This window comes from Rhinatrema bivittatum, chromosome 3, assembly GCF_901001135.1.
Source record: "Rhinatrema bivittatum chromosome 3, aRhiBiv1.1, whole genome shotgun sequence".
Lineage (NCBI taxonomy): Eukaryota > Metazoa > Chordata > Amphibia > Gymnophiona > Rhinatrematidae > Rhinatrema > Rhinatrema bivittatum.
The window spans coordinates 520,378,868-520,399,321 of NC_042617.1; the positions used below are offsets into that span (position 1 = coordinate 520,378,868).

Genomic DNA, 20,454 nt, shown 5'->3' on the forward strand with positions numbered 1-20,454 from the left:
TGTCCGATTGGCCGGTGCTGGGCAAGCCTTGCCCAGCACCGGCCAATTGGGCAGCGTGCCTTCGCTCGAGTTTCTTTCCTACATATGTCACGGAGTTTTTTGCTGGTCCGCGGCGCGCGCTCCCGGTCTCTCCCGCTGCCGTTGCCGCTGGGCTGTCAGCACGTTCAAGCCCAGTGGAAACGGCAGCGGTGTTGGAAGAAGCTATGGCACCCGCGGCTGGCCTTTTCTTCTTCCCGCGCCTGCCCCCCCCTCCCGTGACCCGAAACAGGAAGTGATACACGGAGCGGTGCGCGGGAAGGAGAAAGAGCCGTGCCGCGTCGGCTGCAGCATCGGCCCCCGAGCAATTGAACCAGCCGGCAATCGAGAAGAGTCAGCAGCATGAGCCTCCCGCGGCTGAAGGGATTCTTCTTTCTTGGCCTGCGGGGGCTCATGCTGCTGACTCTTCTCGATTGCCGGCTGGTTCAATTGCTCGGGGGCCGATGCTGCAGCCGACGCGGCACGGCTCTTTCTCCTTCCCGCGCACCGCTCCGTGTATCACTTCCTGTTTCGGGTCACGGGAGGGGGGGGCAGGCGCGGGAAGAAGAAAAGGCCAGCCGCGGGTGCCATAGCTTCTTCCAACACCGCTGCCGTTTCCACTGGGCTTGAACGTGCTGACAGCCCAGCGGCAACGGCAGCGGGAGAGACCGGGAGCGCGCGCCGCGGACCAGCAAAAAACTCCGTGACATATGTAGGGGGAAGAGGAAGTGAGTAAGAGAGAGTGAGAAGCAGCCAGCCAGCCTGTGTGTGATTGAGTGGTCAGAGAGCTGATGTGTGTGTGTATGTGAGAGACAATGAAAGTGATTGCTCAGGGAGATGACTGATGTGTATGTGAGAGTGTGAGGCATTAGTCAGGGAGGTGACTGATGTGTGTGTGTGTGAGAGAAAAAGCATGGAAGTGAGAAGTCTGGGTATGTGGGAAAGCATGAGCATAAGAAGCCTGGAGTTGTGGGAGTGAGAAACCTGGGTGAGTGTGCATGCATGAGAGAGAGAGACTGCTTGGTAAGGTGACTGTGTGTGTGAGAGAAAAAGACTGGTGTGTGTGAATGTGAGAGAATGTGATTCAGGGAATGAGAAGCCTGTGCACGTGGAGAGTGAGCATGGAAATGAGAGAGACTGGTGTGTGTGTAACAGAGAGAAAGTGATTATGGGAATGAGAAGCCTGTGCATGTGAAGATAGTGAGCATGAGAGTGAGAAACCTGGGTGTGTGTGAGACACAGCATGGGAGGGAGAAGCCTGTATATCTGAAAGAGAACTTGGGAGTGGGAAGCCTGTGTGTGTGTGTATGCATGAGTGAGATCAGGTGACTGGTGTGTGTGTGTGTGTGTGTGAGAGAGAGAGAGAAAAAGTGATTATGGGAATGAGAAGCCTGTGCATGTGAAGAGTGAGCATGGGAGTGAGAAACCTGGGTGTGTGTGAGACACAGCATGGGAGGGAGAAGCCTGTATATCTGAAAGAGAACTTGGGAGTGGGAAGCCTGTGTGTGTGTGTATGCATGAGTGAGATCAGGTGACTGGTGTGTGTGTGTGTGTGTGTGTGAGAAAGAGAAAGAAAGTGATTTTGGGAATGAGAAGCCTGTGCATGTGGAGAGAACAAGCATGGGAGTGAGAGACTGGTGAGTGAGTGTGTGTGTGTGTGAGAGAGAGAGACAGAGAAAGTGATTATGAGAGTGAGAAGACCATATATGCAAGTAGAACACGGGAGTGGGAAGCCTGTGTGTGTGTGTGTGTGTGTGTGTGTGTATGGCATGAGAGAAACTGTTCAGGAAGGTGACTGGTGTGTGTGTGCCAAAGACTGTTTGGGAGATGATTGGTGTGTGAGAGACAGAAACTGGTCATGGGGGCATGACTGGTATGATGTGTGTGAGAGACATGGGCACTAAGGAAGAGGACCATAAGTATAGAGCTTAGCTTCTACTGCTGCTTCTGGTGTGTGCCATGGCCTGCAGGGAAGGGGAGTAGGAGAGCTGCTGGAGAGGGTAAGTAAAGGTGGCTTTAAGTTTATTTTTCTTGACTGCCATTTTAATTGTGTGATGTCTGCTTTTTTGAAATATTTTATTGGTGTTTGGAGAATGTTTAATAGTTTTTATGAGTTTTTAATTGTTGGATGTTATTCTGTTCATAGCTGTTTAGAAACATTTATTCTGCTTATTAGTATAGTTTTACAATTATTTCTGTTTGGGGATCTATAGCTGCTTGTTAGTTCTGTTTTCCTAATAAGAGGTGTATTGGTGTTTAGGGTCTGATGTAATATTTGTAGTGTTGCCTTTTCATAGATAGGGTTGCTCCTGTTTGAGTGTATTCCATAATACAGGTGTAACTGTGTGCGGATTAGTTTATGTGCATTACTACAGATCCTGGGAGTATGTTAGGTCGGTTCTGTGTCTGTTACCGAGATGAGATATTTTGCTATGTAAGCGTTTGTATCGGTCTTATTTGTTGTGTTTTCTCAGAGGACATACATTGGTGGTAAACTGCTGTCTTTTCATAAGTAGGGCTATTGAGAACTGAGTTAATTATATTAGTCCGGCCCTCTAAAACCATCCCAATTTCTCATGCGGCCCCATGGGAAAATTAATTGCCCACCCCTGCTCTATGGTGTACCCCGTGCCTCGGGCCACTACCACTTCATCCCAGAAGAAACCACTTCAGTATACCCTGCCTGCAGGTCATTACCGCATCACCACTGCAGGAACCTCTTTGGGGTTCCTGCACCTCGGACAGCTTTCTCATTCCATCACTGAGACTCATCTCCAGCGTACCCCGCTCTGCGGGCCACTACCGGATCGTCACGTCTGAGGCATCATCTGGGTATATCCCTCTGCTCAGAATTTTTAATTTACTGCATCTCCTGCTCCACGGATGGTGACTTTCTCTGCTATCAATAAAGACGCTATTCCACAGCTGTGTCTGACATCGCTGAGACCACGCCTACCGACGGTGAGGCTCACAGGGCTCCTCCCTGTGGGCAGAGACAGCTCTCACCTCGGCCCAGGGGTTCACACTTGTACCAAACATAACTGTACCAACCAATCCAGTGTCTCCAGGGAAACTCCTTTCCTGACATGATCCTCCTGTAACCACCAGTGCAACTGAGACCTAACATCCAATGGTAGGAGCAGTCTCACAGCATAGTTCTATGACTCCAGGTTCCATTGGAAAAGCAATGCACGTTTAAGAGATTGCATATGTGCCCTTGCCCAGGTAACTACCACTAATGTGGCAGCCATCCATCCAGGACCTACAGATAAGACCACACAGTCGGGCGAATAGTGTTCATCAGGGTTCGACCTTGAGCCATTAACTTTTGGATTCGAGTCTCCAGCTGAAATACTCTGCCCTACTTTGTATCAAAGCGAACTCCGAGATATTCCAGAGTCTGAGCTGGCTGCAAATTGCTCTTGGCCAGTTTCAGAGGCAGTAGAGGAGGACCGGAAGGCTCATCTGCATACTGCTCCCAGCATCCCCCGGGAGAGGAGACCAGAAGTCACCGCAAGCGATCCAGGGATTGACGTCCATAGCCCCAGCTTCCAGAGGCCCCGCACCCTTTGCGGTAGAGGAGGACCGGAAGGCTCATCTGCATACTGCTCTCAGCATCCCCCGGGAGAGGAAAGTCACCACAAGCGATCCAGGGATTGACGTCCACAGCCCCAGCTTCCAGAGGCCCCACACCCTTTGCGGTAGAGGAGGACCAGAAGGCTCATCTGCATACTACTCCCAGCATCCCCTGGGAGAGGAAAGTCACCGCACGCGATCCAGGGATTGTCGTCCACAGCCCCAGCTTCCAGAGGCCCCGCACCCTTAGCGATAGAGGAGGACCGGAAGGCTCATTTGCATACTGCTCCCAGCATCCCCCGGGAGAGGAAAGTCACTGCAAGCGATCCAGGGATTGACGTCCACAGCCCAACCTTCCAGAGGCCCCACACCCTTTGCGGTAGAGGAGGACTGGAAAGCTCATCTGCATACTGCTCCCAGCATCCCCTGGGAGAGCAGTCCAGAAGTCACCGCAAGCAATCCAGGGATTGACGTCCACAACTCCAGCTTCCAGAGGCCACGCACACTTTGCGGTAGAGGAGGACTGGAAGGCTCATCTGCATACTGCTCCCAGCATCCCCCGGGAGAGGAAAGTCACCGCAAGCGATCCAGGGATTGACGTCCACAGCCCAACCTTCCAGAGGCCCCACACCCTTTGCGGTAGAGGAGGACTGGAAGGCTCATCTGCATACTGCTCCCAGCATCCCCTGGGAGAGCAGTCCAGAAGTCACCGTAAGCAATCCAGGGATTGACGTCCACAACTCCAGCTTCCAGAGGCCACGCCCACTTTGCGGTAGAGGAGGACTGGAAGGCTCATCTGCATACTGCTCCCAGCATCCCCCGGGAGAGGAGTCCAGAAGTCACCGCAAGCGATCCAAGGATTGACATCCACAGCCCCAGCTTCCAGAGGCCCCCACACCCTAGCCTTTTGAAGGTATAATATTAAAGCTGGAAATGTAGCTACTAGTCAGTCAGAGCTTCCAGCGCTAATGTCAGTCTACGAATAAAAATAGGAGTTCTGGTGCCAAGACCTGTAGTCAGGATTTTATGAGCTGAAAATATGCTTTGTGTGTACAAAAATTGTTCTTGGTGAAGAAAACATTTTTGTGCACATAAATCATATTTTATATGCACAAATCATGTTTTCTTCACATAAAAGATTTTTAGGCACACAAATTATGAGTCTTAGAGACTCCTTTTTTCCTGTCAGAGTTAAAATGTGTGCTCAGCTTAGGCAAAAGGATGAGTGCACATTTTAACTTGAGTCTGCATGCTTTTTAACTCCTAATGCATTACCATACCATTTCTTTGGTATCGGGAGTTAACTTTCTATTTTACTGTGTGGATTATATAACTGTGCATTGAATTTCAGCATAGTTTTACTGCACCCCTTCTAACATTGGGCCCAGAGGAAGGCCTGGCATTGGGATAGCAATGTAACAGTTGTCTATCCCACAGAAAAACCACTGTGTGACAATGGCAGATGACAGTTTAACAAGTGGAAGAATCCAACAAGAGCAACTGTTGGCAAATTTGTCCATTTAGCAGATACTGCTGAATGCAATACCTTCTAGGGACCTCCTCTATCCATCCCTTCCTGCGCATGACTATGTATTGCGGAACAAAAATTTCATTTTTTGCCACATGGGAGGTTAGGGCTAATAACAGTTCAGCTTGTTGGGAGGGACTGTGAGAAGCAAGTTGACCCGTATCGCCATCAAGCTAATGCTATAAAAGAAGTCTTATATGAAACCTGAAAAACTTGCTTGTGTAATTCAGGAAAGCTGACTTCGTGTGACTTGCTAACTTCATGTAACTTGCTGAAACCTTTTGGAAGGGAGCAGGAGAGTTCACCACGACAATACCCACAACTGAAGAATAATGCAAAGGTATGAAACGTGGTGTTAGACAAATTCTGAACATTAGTTGGAAGAACAAGATATCCAGTAAAGGAGTGCATATGATAATGGAAGACAGAAGACCTGGCTAAAAGAAAAGGAGATTTGCTGGTTATGTACTCAGAAGCGATGGCAGAAAATGAGCTAATCTAATACCGGAGGGAATGACTGAGGGCAAAAGACATGAAGGAAAGCAGAGAGCAGTCTGAGGCGATGAAATTTAAAAAATGGCCAAGATCTGTAAATAAGGGTGCAACAACTAGGAAAGCACAGACAGAACTGGCAAACTATAGTTGGAAACCTTTGTACTGAAACGAGCATTTGATGCGGAAGATGCATATTGTTCTAGATCGGGAAACTCACTCTTATTTCTGCTTTCAGCTGTTTGGTTTCCTTTTCAATGTCTTGCATGGTGTCAGGCTGCTTCTGGGTACTTCTAGAACAGACCTGGGCAAGGGACGGCCCGCGGGCTGAATCCGGCCCGCCTACGGTCTGAATCCGGCCCGCCCACTGCTGAGAGCAGACGGGGAATGAGGCAGCCCTGCAAGGGAAGGCAGCAGTTCATTCTCCGCTCCCTCGCTCCCGATGGGGAGCGAGGGAGCGGAGAATGAACTGTTTTTTTTTTTTTACAGCGTCCGGGGGGGGGGGGAAGGAGGGAGTGACTCGAGCGAAGGCACGCTGTCCGATTGGCCGGTGCTGGGCAAGCCTTGCCCAGCACCGGCCAATCGGGCAGCGTGTCTTCGCTCGAGTTTCTTTCCTACATATGTCACGGAGTTTTTTGCCGGTCCGCAGCGCGTGCTCCCGGTCTCTCCCGCTGCCGTTGCCACTGGGCTGTCAGCACGTTCAAGCCCAGTGGAAACGGCAGCGGTGTTGGAAGAAGCTATGGCACCCGCGGCTGGCCTTTTCTTCTTCCCGCGCATGCCCCCCCCCCCCCCCTCCCGTGACCTGAAACAGGAAGTGATACAGGGAGCGGTGCGCGGGAAGGAGAAAGAGCCGTGCCGCGTCGGCTGCAGCATCGGCCCCCGAGCAATTGAACCAGCCGGCAATCGAGAAGAGTCAGCAGCATGAGCCTCCCGCGGCCGAAGGGATTCTTCTTTCTTGGCCTGCGGGGGCTCATGCTGCTGACTCCTTTCTCGATTGCCGGCTGGTTCAATTGCTCGGGGGCCGATGCTGCAGCCGACGCGGCACGGCTCTTTCTCCTTCCCGCGCACCGCTCTCTGTATCACTTCCTGTTTCGGGTCACGGGGGGGGGGGGGGGGCAGGCGCGGGAAGAAGAAAAAGCCAGCCGCGGGTGCCATAGCTTCTTCCAACACCGCTGCCGTTCCCGCTGGGCTTGAACGTGCTGACAGCCCAGTGGCAACGGCAGCGGGAGAGACCGGGAGCGCGCGCCGCGGACCGGCAAAAAACTCCGTGACATATGTAGGGGGAAGAGGAAGTGAGTAAGAGAGAGTGAGAAGCAGCCAGCCAGCCTGTGTGTGATTGAGTGGTCAAAGAGCTGATGTGTGTGTGTATGTGAGAGACAATGAAAGTGATTGCTCAGGGAGATGACTGATGTGTATGTGAGAGTGTGAGGCATTAGTCAGGGAGGTGACTGATGTGTGTGTGTGTGAGAGAGAAAAAGCATGGAAGTGAGAAGTCTGGGTATGTGGGAAAGCATGAGCATAAGAAGCCTGGAGTTGTGGGAGTGAGAAACCTGGGTGAGTATGCATGCATGAGAGAGAGAGACTGCTTGGTAAGGTGACTGTGTGTGTGAGAGAAAAAGACTGGTGTGTGTGAATGTGAGAGAATGTGATTCAGGGAATGAGAAGCCTGTGCACGTGGAGAGTGAGCATGGAAATGAGAGAGACTGGTGTGTGTGTAACAGAGAGAAAGTGATTATGGGAATGAGAAGCCTGTGCATGTGAAGAGAGTGAGCATGAGAGTGAGAAACCTGGGTGTGTGTGAGACACAGCATGGGAGGGAGAAGCCTGTATATCTGAAAGAGAACTTGGGAGTGGGAAGCCTGTGTGTGTGTGTATGCATGAGTGAGATCAGGTGACTGGTGTGTGTGTGTGTGTGTGTGTGAGAGAGAGAGAGAAAAAGTGATTATGGGAATGAGAAGCCTGTGCATGTGAAGAGTGAGCATGGGAGTGAGAAACCCGGGTGTGTGTGAGACACATCATGGGAGGGAGAAGCCGGTATATCTGAAAGAGAACATGGGAGTGAGAGACTGGTGTGTGTGTGTGTGTGTGAGAGAGAGAAAGAAAGTGATTTTGGGAATGAGAAGCCTGTGCATGTGGAGAGAACAAGCATGGGAGTGAGAGACTGGTGAGTGAGTGTGTGTGAGAGAGAGAGACAGAGAAAGTGATTATGAGAGTGAGAAGACCATATATGCAAGTAGAACACGGGAGTGGGAAGCCTGTGTGTGTGTGTGTGTGTGTGTATGGCATGAGAGAAACTGTTCAGGAAGGTGACTGGTGTGTGTGTGCCAAAGTCTGTTTGGGAGATGATTGGTGTGTGAGAGACAGAAACTGGTCATGGGGGCATGACTGGTATGGTGTGTGTGTGAGAGACATGGGCACTAAGGAAGAGGACCATAAGTATAGAGCTTAGCTTCTACTGCTGCTTCTGGTGTGTGCCATGGCCTGCAGGGAAGGGGAGTAGGAGAGCTGCTGGAGGGGGTAAGTAAAGGTGGCTTTAAGTTTATTTTTCTTGACTGCCATTTTAATTGTGTGATGTCTGCTTTTTTGAAATATTTTATTGGTGTTTGGAGAATGTTTAATAGTTTTTATGAGTTTTTAATTGTTGGATGTTATTCTGTTCATAGCTGTTTAGAAACATTTATTCTGCTTATTAGTATAGTTTTACAATTATTTCTGTTTGGGGATCTATAGCTGCTTGTTAGTTCTGTTTTCCTAATAAGAGGTGTATTGGTGTTTAGGGTCTGATGTAATATTTGTAGTGTTGCCTTTTCATAGATAGGGTTGCTCCTGTTTGAGTGTATTCCATAATACAGGTGTAACTGTGTGCGGATTAGTTTATGTGCATGCATTACTACAGATCCTGGGAGTATGTTAGGTCGGTTCTGTGTCTGTTACCGAGATGAGATATTTTGCTAGCATGTAAGCGTTTGTATCGGTCTTATTTGTTGTGTTTTCTCAGAGGACATACATTGGTGGTAAACTGCTGTCTTTTCATAAGTAGGGCTATTGAGAACTGAGTTAATTATACTAGTCCGGCCCTCTAAAACCATCCCAATTTCTCATGCGGCCCCATGGGAAAATTAATTGCCCACCCCTGTTCTAGAAGATGGTGCTTGCATGCATAGAAAAGCACACAAGGGGTACACCTGATTGGATGGGAGGAAGACTCATGTACAGCTGGAATAGGCGAACAGAGAAAAGGATTGTGCATTGCAAAGTTGGCTTATGTAATAGCTGGTGCTGGCCATGCTAGAATAAAGCAAAAGCAAGGCTGGTGCCAGTCACAGGGAGCAATATAATTTCCTGGCTGGAATTGGCATGAGCAAAAGAGGGAAGGGGGAATAGTTTTGGGCAACGGCAAGCAATAAAGAGCCTTGACAGGGAGAGGCCAGGGAAGGAAAAAGCAATGTGGGCAGGATAGGTAGAGACAGAAGGAAGGGAGGAGTGGGACACTTTTCATCTTTGACACTCTGTCCTCAACTGGATTTTGGAACTCTGTTCTCTTGGTTCTCCTCTCACGTCTTCCATCTCATTTTTAGTGACTCCTCTGGTGGATCCTCCTCCACCACGATTCCATTATCAGTCAGCGCACCTCAGGGCTCTCTCCTGGAGTATCTTCTATTTTCTATCTATACTCGTTCCTTTGATGAGCTAATCTCCTCCCATGGTATTCAGTACCATTTTTATGCTGACTCCCAGATCTTCCTCTCTACACCAAAATATTCAGCCATAATGCAATCCCAAATCTCAGCCTACTTGTCCAACATTACCAGCTGGATATACCACTCTACCACTTGCACAGGGGGTTAGCAAACTTTTTAAAACTGGGGCCACACTCCTGGCTCTCATTTGTGGTAGAACATGTTTCTTCTTTTTCAATAACACCGCAAAATCTCTCTCTTTGTTTCTGAACATATTACCAAAGCTCTTATTCACTCTCTCACCTTTCTCCCTGCAACTTGCTCCTCACAGGTCTGATCATTCCTATTTCCACTGACGGGAAGATCGATGCTGGAAAACCAGATATCCTGGTGAAGGAGGAAAACACAAGAATGGCATTGCTAACATAGGTGTCAGTACCCAGTGACTATTCTGTGCATCCTATGGAGAAAGCGAAGATCCTTAAGTACCAAGAGATACAATCAGAGGCCAAGAAAATGTGGCAAGAAGATACAGAAATAGTCCGAATTATATTGGGTGCCACTGGCCTGATTAAGAATTTCCAAGCCCATCTCAATATGTTACCTATAAAAATTACTTCCTATAAACTCCAGAAGGAGGCTCTCTTTGGCACAATGCAGGTACTAAGAAGGGCATTAGCAGTAAATTTGAGATATTGAGATCAGTCCCAACATGCCCTGGTTTATGAATGCAGTTCAAACCTGGTTTATGAATGCAAAACAAACCCATCTGGAGACACTGCCCCGAGAGAAGGCAACTTTCTTCTCTACAATCTTCAAAATTCAGCTGTGGGACTTTCTTTCTCCAATATCATCTCAACATTGTAATGCCTCTTCTCAAGTCACTACATTGGTTCCCTGTTCACTTCCGCATACAGTTAAAGTTTCTCCTACTCGCCAAAAAAAAGCACATTCACTCTGCAGCTCCTTATTCTCTCTCCTCTCTTAGCTCCCCTTATACCTCCTCCTTGAGATCTCCCTTCATCTTGTAAGCTGTTCTTATCTGTGCCCTTCTCCACTGTGAACTTCTGATTCTACAAATTTCACCTTACTCCCTATCAGGCCGATATAATATGGGTGCGTAGAAAACGGGTGCTCAATGATTTATTTATTTATTTATTTATTTATTTAAATACTTTTGATATACCGATACTCAAGACTAGTGTCTTATCGTACCGGTTTACATAGAAACAAGGGGTAACCAATTAACTATGAAGATAAAGTTACAATGAACAGGGGGTTTACAGAATGAGAGAGTAGAGAGCAAAAGCATACGATTAATATAATAAGTTATAAATAACTAAGTTTAACATAATGAAGTTAACATCGGAACGAATGTAGCAAGCTTAGACAATAGATTAGTCTTTAGGTCTATAAAGCTGCAGGCACGAATGAGGGAGGGGGGGGGGGGGGATCTGTGAGAATGGATTGCATAGCTGTGCTGTTCGTATGGTGTCCATTAAGGGAAGGCTTGGGTGAACAGCCACGTTTTTAGTTTCTTTCTGAAAGAAAAAGGGCATTGTTCCTGTCGAAGTTCCAGGGGCAGAAGATTCCAATAATACGGTCCGGCCGTGGACAAGGTTCGTTTCTGGATGGAAGTGTGACTAGTGAATTTATTAGGGGGGGGCATGGATTTATTAGGGTAGTGATGAGTGACTGCTTTCCTAACATGAGCCCAGCCACCTTTCCTGGGTGCATGATCCAATATTTAAATAAGGAGTCACGCTAAAAAGGAGGTATTAGGGAAAACTGTGCAACCCTAGCATCTTCTTGGCAATGGGCGCCCAGGAAAGGTGGCTGTCAGTGCGGGTTGGGAAAACAGACACTCAATACAAGTATCCGTTTTCTCATGCTACTGGCACAATATACACAAACGAGATACTTGGCCTGGACAGTGTATTTTGTGCATGCATATTGGATGCCCAGAATTTATTTTTTTCAAGACTTTTTTTTTTTTACCTGGATCTGCTTTCTGTGGTTCCTCCTCCTTAGTATCCTGACACTACTAAGAGGAGGAATCACAGAAAGCAGGATTTTTTTTTGTTTTTCCAATGAGCTCTTGAGTGTGGCAGACCTTTACACCAGCCCTGGGCACACCTCCAGTCAAAACCAGAACCAGACCATCATCAGAATGGGAGGAACCAGGCTTAGCAAAATCCGAGGAAGACAACTTTCCCTGAGCATCTGCACAACACTGACACATGTTGGAGGACAGATAAGGCTCAGAAGCCCTAATATGACAGGCAACCAAACAGCAAGGTGCTTAGGCTTCCTGGTTACCGGTGCCATCAGCAATGGTAACAGCGCGTGCAAGTGGCTTGCGCAGAAAAAATTATATGCACAAAAACCAGGCGCCAAGGAACAAGTGTAACAAGGCGCGCATGCTACACGTGCATCAAGCTCTGAATACACCGACGTACTGTAGAGCAGTGGTTCTCAACCTTTTTTTGGCCGGGACACACCTGACAGATGGTTCTCACATGTGACACACTGAACATGTGATCGTCACGGGGCAAAATGTAAACATGCACTCTGCATCTTCAGGAGCCCCCTCGACCCCCAACAATGGGTGCAGAGCAGAACTAGGGCATTACCCATACAACTCACCATACAAAAAAGATACTCTGGTTCTGATGACATCTCAGTAAAAGCAAAACAAACTCCCTTTACTGGCAGGCACAATACCCCTCATTATGAAAAGACAGTAATTTACCACTAATATATGTCCTATTGAGAAAAAGCAGAGTTGCTTACCTGTAAGATGTTCTCCCAGGACAGCAGGATGTTAGTCCTCACAAATGGATGACATCATCAGATTGAGCCCAGCACGAAATACCTGGAGTAGAACCCCCGCAACTTGTTGGGTGCGGGGAACCAGTTCAACCGCTTTGGATCGCAACAGGGCTGAGAGTTCTAACTCGAGGGTCGATGCATGCTCCACGAGGGCCACCCTGGAGAGGGAGAGGAGTCTGGCGGTATGCTGAGAAGATTCAGGTGCTAGCCCTGTTTCACGATGGTTAACACCCATCAGTTGGTGGTGATGGGGGTCCAGCGGGCTGCGAATAAGCAGAGGCAGCCCCCGATTGGTGGGCTGGAAGCTGTGGGCACTGGGGTTAGGCAGCCGCTCTCTCTGCGCCAGTCAAAACCCAGCCGCAGGGCCGGGCTGAGGCACAGGCTGGGCCCAAGACGCCCGCTGTTGACGGGAGTGGCCCTTCAAGGCAGCTCGAGCCAGTCGAGCGTGTGAGGCTGGAGGATAGGATCTCTGTTGTCTGTAGAAGGTCTCCCTATGTAACACCCTGCGGGTCGCCAAGGAGGGGTCTGAGGTGGTAGCAGACAACTGATGCAGGGTTTCATGATGATCTTTTAACTGGGCCACCGCATCGCGGACCTTATCCCCAAACAGGTTTTTCCCTGTACAGGAGAGGTCGGCCAGCTTTTCCTGGATTTCAGGGCGGAGGTCGGAGGCCTTAAGCCAGGCCCAACGTCAGGCACTTATGCCAGTCGCTGATACCCTTGCCACCATCTCAAACATGTCGTAGGCCGCTCACACGTCATGCTTGCCGGCCTCGAACCCTTTTTGTAGGATGGCCTCGAACCCTTTTTGTAGGATGGACTCCAAGCCTTCTTGGAACTGCTGCGGGAGACCTTCAGCGATAGTTCTTATGTTCTTATCAGAAGGCCCCAATAACGGCCATGCCGGCATCAAGGGCAATGGGACCTTCGATGGAAGATGGGGCACTGGGGGATCTGATGGCCCAGGAGCGGGATCCAGCATCGATGGTGCTGCCCGTGGTAGCATGCGCGTAGTCGCATTCGCCTCCTCCAAGGAACCTGGAATCGGATAGTATCAGAGGGAGGAATCAATGGCAGACAGGGCACCGGAGGACCTCCAGGCACCGGCTGCGTCAGTAAGGTACCGAGTAGCACGTCCAACCTTTCCAGCAAAGGTGCCAACATCAAGGGTGCCGGTTCTGGCGCCAGTGCTTGCTGGAGGCCCTAAAGGGCACTGAGCACTGCCTGTTAGACCACGCGGTCCAACTCCTCCCAAAATGCGGGCACGGTAAGCACCGAGATGGGAGGAAAAGGCAGGCGGGGTGTAACCGGAGTCTCCATGGGGGTCCGCAGAGGCTTGGTACCCGACACCGAAATCAATGGGGGAATGCCGTGGGCTCTTGGCTTTGCAGGAGGACAGGGTCTCCTAACTTCAGGGCCACTTCAGAGGGGGTTCGGCCGAAGCTGGTGCCCCTCCGGTATCGGTGCCGCACCGGGCAGTGATGATAGCCGATGCTGGTGTTGGTGCTTCCCAATGTGCTTGGCTAGGTCTTTCTCCAGTGCCGAGGAAGATTATCCCGAGGCCTTGGACTGGCCAGATGCCAGTGAAGGTCAATCTCCTGCACCTTGTTCATCGTGATGTGGCACCTAGAAGGTACAGAGTCAGATCGGACCCTGCGACTCTACGTACCCGGTACTGGAGTTGATGTAGCCGATTGTCTGGAACCGAACAAGTGCTCCATTTTGTCTAGGCGGGCATGCCGGCCTTTGGGGGCCATCTAAGCACAGTTGGGACACCAACTGACATCATGGGAAGGCCCCAGACAGAGGATGTAAACATCTTACAGGTCCGTGATGGACATAGTCCGCGGACACTGGGGGCACTTCCCAAAACCGGTTGCCATTGAGAAAAGACGGCGCATGGGCGGTGGCCGGCAGTCACCGGGGAGTAGACGCTCGGGAACCGACCACAACAACATAAAAATGTACCCACCGAACGCCGGAGGAACCTATTCGCGAAGGGGGGCCCCAGAAGCGGGAAAAACTGGTGAATTTCTTCCGCGAGGAAAAGAACAGTGAAGAACACCAGAAACCACGAGGCTACAGCACTGCAGGAAAAAAAGAGACTGAAGGGGGGAAACCTCCCCCGTAGCTGCGGGGATAGTGGCATGCTGGGCTCCATCTGATGATGTCACCCATCTGTGAGGACTACCATCCTGCTTGTCCTGGGCGAACACAACAATAAGATTGATACAAATGCCTACATGCTAGTAAAATACCTCACCTTGGTCACACACACAGAACTGACCTTCACCAAGTACAGAAAGACCACAAATTATAAATATGGAGAAAAACTGGAATGGAAAACCAAAAAAAGCCACTCTGTATGCTGGGCAAACCAGGAGAAATGGAAAGAGAAATATAGCACTTAACATAGTCCCAGGATCTGCAATAATGCATACAAACTAATATGCACAAAGTTACACCTGTATTATGGAACACACTCAAACAGTAACAACCCTATCTATGAAAAGGCAACGCTACAAATATTAAACTAGGCCCTAAACACTAAAAAGCTCCTATTAGGAAAACAGAACTAGCCAAGCAGCTATAGAACCCCACACAGAATTAATTATAAAGCTATACCAATAAATGTTACAAGGGGAGATCCAAGATGGCACTCGAGAGAGAGGGTGTGTGCACGTCTCTCTCCCCGATTACCTAGTACACTTTCCTAATGCTGCACTCTGGGCAAAAGCGGAGGGCCCGAGAAAGGCTGAATGTGGATGTCCCGACACAGGGAACGACTCGCGGGCCGATGGACGAACACATACTTAGAAGAATTGGGATGCCGCGAGAGAAGTCGCTGGAGGAAAGCCATCGAGACGCACCAACAACCGGCGTCCTCCTTGACTCAACGATATCTCTATCCCCAGCGGAGAGAACAGCTCCCAATAACCCTGCAGAAAGTCAGACAGCTACTCTGGTGCACTCAGAGGTGCTTCCGGGTCATGCCAGAGAGGAGGCTCTGCGTGGAATGGCGGAAGATCCAGCTAACGCAGGACAACCAGGAGCTGCAGGGTTCAACGGAGAGGAGCCGCGAAGAGGAGAGACACTGGCTGGAGATTGGGTTGCTTTCTGGCAAATTGAAGATAATTCAGATGAAGATATGCTGCAGGAAAACGAGATTAGGCTGGCCCCGATGGTAAGACCAGAAACCTTTTTACTAGAATCAATTTGGTTGGCTTTTGAGACTCTTAATAAAAATGTGCCTTTACAAATAAGACCTATTGTAAGGAACGTGAAACGATTGGAGCCTCAAGTTTTAAAATTGAAAGAAGAAGTTCTAGAAAATAAACAGGAAGTTGATATGTTAAAAATCAGACATGGGGGAGATAAGAAAGCACTACCAAGGTTTGATAAAGGATGACTTATATTTTCTGAGGAAATTTGAGAACATTGATAACCAACAGAGAAGTAAAAATTTGAGGTTAATCAATTTTCCCAGGAAAATTACTATTACTCCAGTTGAAATGTGGACTAAGTTTGCATTGGAAAATTTGAAAATACCTCAAGCTACATTGCCTCCGTTGTCAAAGATTTACTACTTACCCACGAGGAAAAAAGTTTCAATTGAAGGTGCAGAAAAGCAAATGTTGTCCCCATTAAACCTATCTGAAATTTTGGAATCATCAGCGGAAGGAAAGGCTCAACCTGCAACTTTGTTAATAGCTTTCCTACTGGACTGTGATAGGGGCTGGGTACTCAGAGCTTATTTTTGCAATAAAATTGAGGTATTTTTGGGTATGAGAGTATAAATATTCCCTGATCTTGCAAAAGAAACGCAGTTTAGGAGAAAACAAATTTCTAGAATTAAGAATAAAAGTAACACAATTGGGAGCGCAGTTCTTTCTCAGAATTCCCTGCAAGTGCCTCATCAAATTTAAAGATTTAAGTTACACTTTTTTTCAGACTTTCCAGCTGGAAAAGTTTATAAATGATAGGATGATTGATATGACTGAAAGTAGCCCAATCCTAGAGTAAGTGTAACCTCATAGAGGATTAGTGTTCAGTAAAATTTACAATTCTTGCCTAGAGCTTTCAGCAATAAATTGTTATTTTTATGTATTTTCTATTAAGTCATCTCATGTGTGAATCTCCCCCCAGTGTATTGAGGGCTAACAAGATGTATTGATAGTATTTAAGTTGTTCATAAAATATTGGGGTTAATAATGTATACTTTATTATCACTACATTGTATTTCCTTTTCAATTGTATACAAATGTATCATTGGAAAACTATAATAAACAGATAATTTTAAAAAATGTTACAAAACAGCTAATGAACAGAATAACATGCAACAATTAAAAACTCAAACATTATTTAAAAATTGTCCAAATATCAATAAAATATTTCAAGACAGCAGACACATCCCATAATATACAATAATTAAAATGGCAGTCAATCAAGAAAAATAAACTTAAAAAGCCACCTTTACTTACCCTCTCCAGCAACTCTCCTACTCCTTTCCCTTGCAGGCCAATAGCACAAACCAGAAGCAGCAGTGGCTGCTGAAGTTCTGTCCTCAGGGTCCTCTTCCTTAGGGCCCACAGCCAGTCACTCACACACCAGTAAACTCCCTGACCAGTCTCTCTCACACAAACACATCAGTCACCACGCTGACCAGTCTCTGTCTCTCTCACAGAAACAAATCACCTCCCTGAGCAGTCTCTCTTTCTCTCTCTCACAAAAACACATTACCTCCGACCAGTCTCTCAATCACACACAAATGCTCTCTCTTACATAAAAGCTCTCAATCACACACAAATGCTCTTGTTCCCATTCTACTACACACACACAAAGCTGCCACTCACGCACCCAGGCCCACATTGTACCACACACAAAGCTGTCACTCACGCACCCAGGCATCCATTCTACCACATGCACACAAATCTGCCACTCTTACATACACACACAAGCAAGTTTCCTCTCATGTGGTGCCTCTTCTCATTGTTTGGCCTAATAAACGTGGCCTCTGCTCTTCAGCGTCACTGGCCTGGCCTCTGGCAATGGCACACAGTGTCTCTCCACTCTTCATCAGCCACCGGCCTGGCCTCTGGCGGCGGCACTCAGCTACCAACTGCATTGGCCCACCAGGGCATAATCGATCCCCTGATAGGCTAATCTGCCCCTGGGAAGAAGGGAAGCACAACTGGAGCAGTGGGACAATGGGAGCCATGACACACTTGCCAGTGCTTGGCAACACACCAGTTGAGAATCGCTGCTGTAGAGGGCAGTAAGAAATGCTCAAGAGTGTGTGAAAAAAAAATGCTTACCATGCGAAGTGCCGCCAAAAACCTAAAACGGGGCCTAGTCCACCATTGCCCCTCAACCCACCAGGCTGCCCAGGTCCCAGAAAAAACCCAATGGGAGCGGGAAAGGATGTCAGAATGGCGCACCGAGCATGGAGACCAGAGGAAGTCCTGAAACCTCTCTGTCTCTGTGGGTAAGACTCTTGCTTTTTTTTTTTCCCAACACTTACCCAAGCTCAGCGCTTACTGGCTGAGTACAGAGTTGGTCTCCGGTTGCGAGGGGAGAGGGCTTTAGCTGTCACTGCCGCGGTCGGCCTGAGCACCCGCTGCCTTTCAGCTGCACAAGCAGCAGAGTCCACGCCAGGAACTGGCTACCGGACCATGGTCCACCTCTGAGGGACCATGGAAATCACCTCAGGAATATCTCAACTGGGGGTGGGACTTTTAGGTATCACCGCAGGAGAGTGGGGCTTTTCCTTATCCTCAATTTAGAAATATCCTTTCAAAACAAAGGCAATCCCCATAGGGAGATGCACGTCCACCATCTGCTGGAGACGGATAATTCCGGCAGGCTGGGGTCACTGCAGGAGTATATATACTGTGACGTCAGCTTGCTCCATCTCCATCTGCTAGCAGGGGAGTATAATCCACTGGTCCTGAGTGCATGTCTACATAGGAAATCATATTTTCTGTAAATACATTTTCTGAAATCTTTTATTTTTGTCCATGTGTTTTGACTAGATTGTCGGGGAGACTGTCTCATATATATCTGAACAGGACTGCCTACATCTAGTAGCGATACAGAAATTAGTAGGAGGAAGTTGGGAAGGAGGAGAGACAAGTGGTAAACTTTCCTGCTCCCACTACCTCTCGCCTCTCACTCATCTTGTTCCTACCTTCTTATAATCTGTCCTAATTGCTGAATTTCATTATCTGCTCGTGCATTCAGACCTCCGACCATACACTCATGCCTCCTACCCCCACCATCTCCTAGAAATCAGCAAATTCAAACTGGGACTGTCTGAGCTTAGCCTCAGTCCTAAAGGGGAACCGGCAACCGAAAATAAAAAAAAAACGAAGTCATAAGAATTAAGAAACAGTTCCCTTAGCAATGGGGAAAATAAATCAAAACGCGCAATGTTCCAGCCCTTTTGCCCAGGGCGGATCGCTTGCATGTTCTCTTACCTCGGGCTGCCTCCACAGCGGGCTGAATCCAGCAGCGAGGTACTTAGGCTGCGCTAGCTCCAGCTTGAATTGTGGGGCTTTTGCTGGCTGTTGTGGGGGAAAATTTCCAATTCTACCGCTCCCTTTACAGTTCTTGAAAGCCTGCTTCTCTGCCATAGCTCCGGAAACAGAAACTGAAACCAAGCCTGGAACAGACTGCGGCGTTGTTGTGGGATGAGTAGCCAATAAGGTTATCTGAAGCTGTGTAAGCTGCAGTGCTACGATAATGGTGACCCCTAAGAGACAGCCTGAAATATTTCACACTCCTATAATAAAACCCTCTATAGCAAATGCTTTTATTAGGCGTTAAACGTCCATTTTTTGTAAACAGACATTTGGTCTCTGGATTGTCTAGCCTACAGGTCGTACTGTAGTTGTAGTTTATATATTATTCAATGCAGGAAATGTGAAGAGGAATCATTTATCAGTGAAATGGGCAAAAGTCAAGCATGAACTTATACACAGATGCACAATAACACCCAAGGTAACACTTTAGTGGTGGGGACATTTGTCCAGTTCAGACGTCAGACCACTGCATCAATGATTTTATATTCAGGGAACGAGTAGAGAACTTCTAAGCTTCCCATAGCAATATTAAGTCGGAGACCCCAAAAATAAAAAAAACATTTAAAATCTTCCCCCGCGCGGGTAGGAAGACGGACGCTCAATTTTGCCGGCGACGGTTTTCCAAACCGTGGCTGTCAGCGGGTTTGAGAACCGACGCCAGTAAAATTGAGCATCGGCTGTCAAACCCGCTGACAGCCACTGCTTCTGTCAAAAAGGAGGCTCTAGGGATGCGCTAGTGTCCCTAGCGCCTCCTTTTACTGCGGGCCCTCATTTGCATATTTTTTCATTCTGAATCGCGCGCCCAGGAGAGTGGCCTGGGCGCTCGCCGGCTTTTCCACGGGTTTTTCTGTATCGGCCCGCCTATCCGCAAATAAAGCCAGGGCAAAGTACCCCGGTGCTTTTGGGAACGGTGTAGTTGCAGCAAATTTTCAAAGGGAAACTGCCTGCTGGTTTCCCTTTTCAAAAATTCAATACAACTATGCGGGCACAAAAGTTTCTGTGCTGGATCCTTAACCCCTAGCCATCTTAATGAAAGGGAGTCTAATAACAAGGTACTACCTACACCCATTTCTATTTATTCTCTGTGGAAGAGGAATATGCTTACGTTCTGAGCTACTATTTTTTATTTATTTATTGAACTTATATTCCACAAGTTCCAATCAAAAGATTGTTCAATGCAACTTCTAAACATTACAACCATAATAAACAAAACAAAACATTAAAATATAAATATACATTAATTGAAAACATAACAGCATACACTAATTAAAACAATAAAATCAGATCACATCCCATCATTTCCATAAACTTGTTGAAAAAAATTAGCTTTTACTTTTTTTTTCTAAAACTTTAATCATGCATTTATTTGGTGATGCCAATACTATTAATTTACATCCTCTTTGGGGTTTTTTAATCCATTTTGTTTTTCATGTTTACTGAATTTGGGCTGTTCCCTGCTGTAACACCCTTATTAATGGATGGGCTATATTCTAAGGGTCCATAAAAATATTTACTGAATATTTTGGGGCTATCTCCATCTGATCCTCTCCCCATATTCCTCTCCCAAGTGCCTGTAACTAAAAACTCACCTGAGCTAAAAAAATTCTAACTTATCCCTATCAATTAAAAAGCAGAATGAAAATACAAACAAAAAACAAACTTTGAAATGTTTGTATGCTAATGCCAGAAGTTTAAGAAGTAAGATGGGAGAATTAGAATGTATAGCAGTCATTCATCCTGACAGCTACGG

At 47.7% G+C, this 20,454-nt stretch overlaps 1 protein-coding gene across 5 annotated transcripts in view; it reads right to left on the reverse strand.

Moving 5' to 3' along the window:
* The window catches only part of LOC115088205, a 97,770-nt gene extending 79,003 nt beyond the window's left edge, over positions 1–18,767 (reverse strand). For 3 of the 5 annotated variants that reach the window (XM_029596235.1, XM_029596234.1, XM_029596238.1), the window contains exons 1-2: positions 18,600–18,767; positions 9,595–9,678 (exon numbers count right to left, since the gene is read on the reverse strand). In XM_029596235.1, the coding sequence (XP_029452095.1) occupies positions 9,595–9,678; positions 18,600–18,755 (240 nt within the window). In that variant the 5' untranslated portion in view covers positions 18,756–18,767. Of the gene's footprint in view, positions 1–5,831; positions 6,025–9,594; positions 9,679–18,599 lie in introns of those variants that run through there. The other 2 variants (XM_029596236.1, XM_029596237.1) reach the window with 2 other exon arrangements.
* Positions 18,768–20,454: the final 1,687 nt, after the last annotated feature.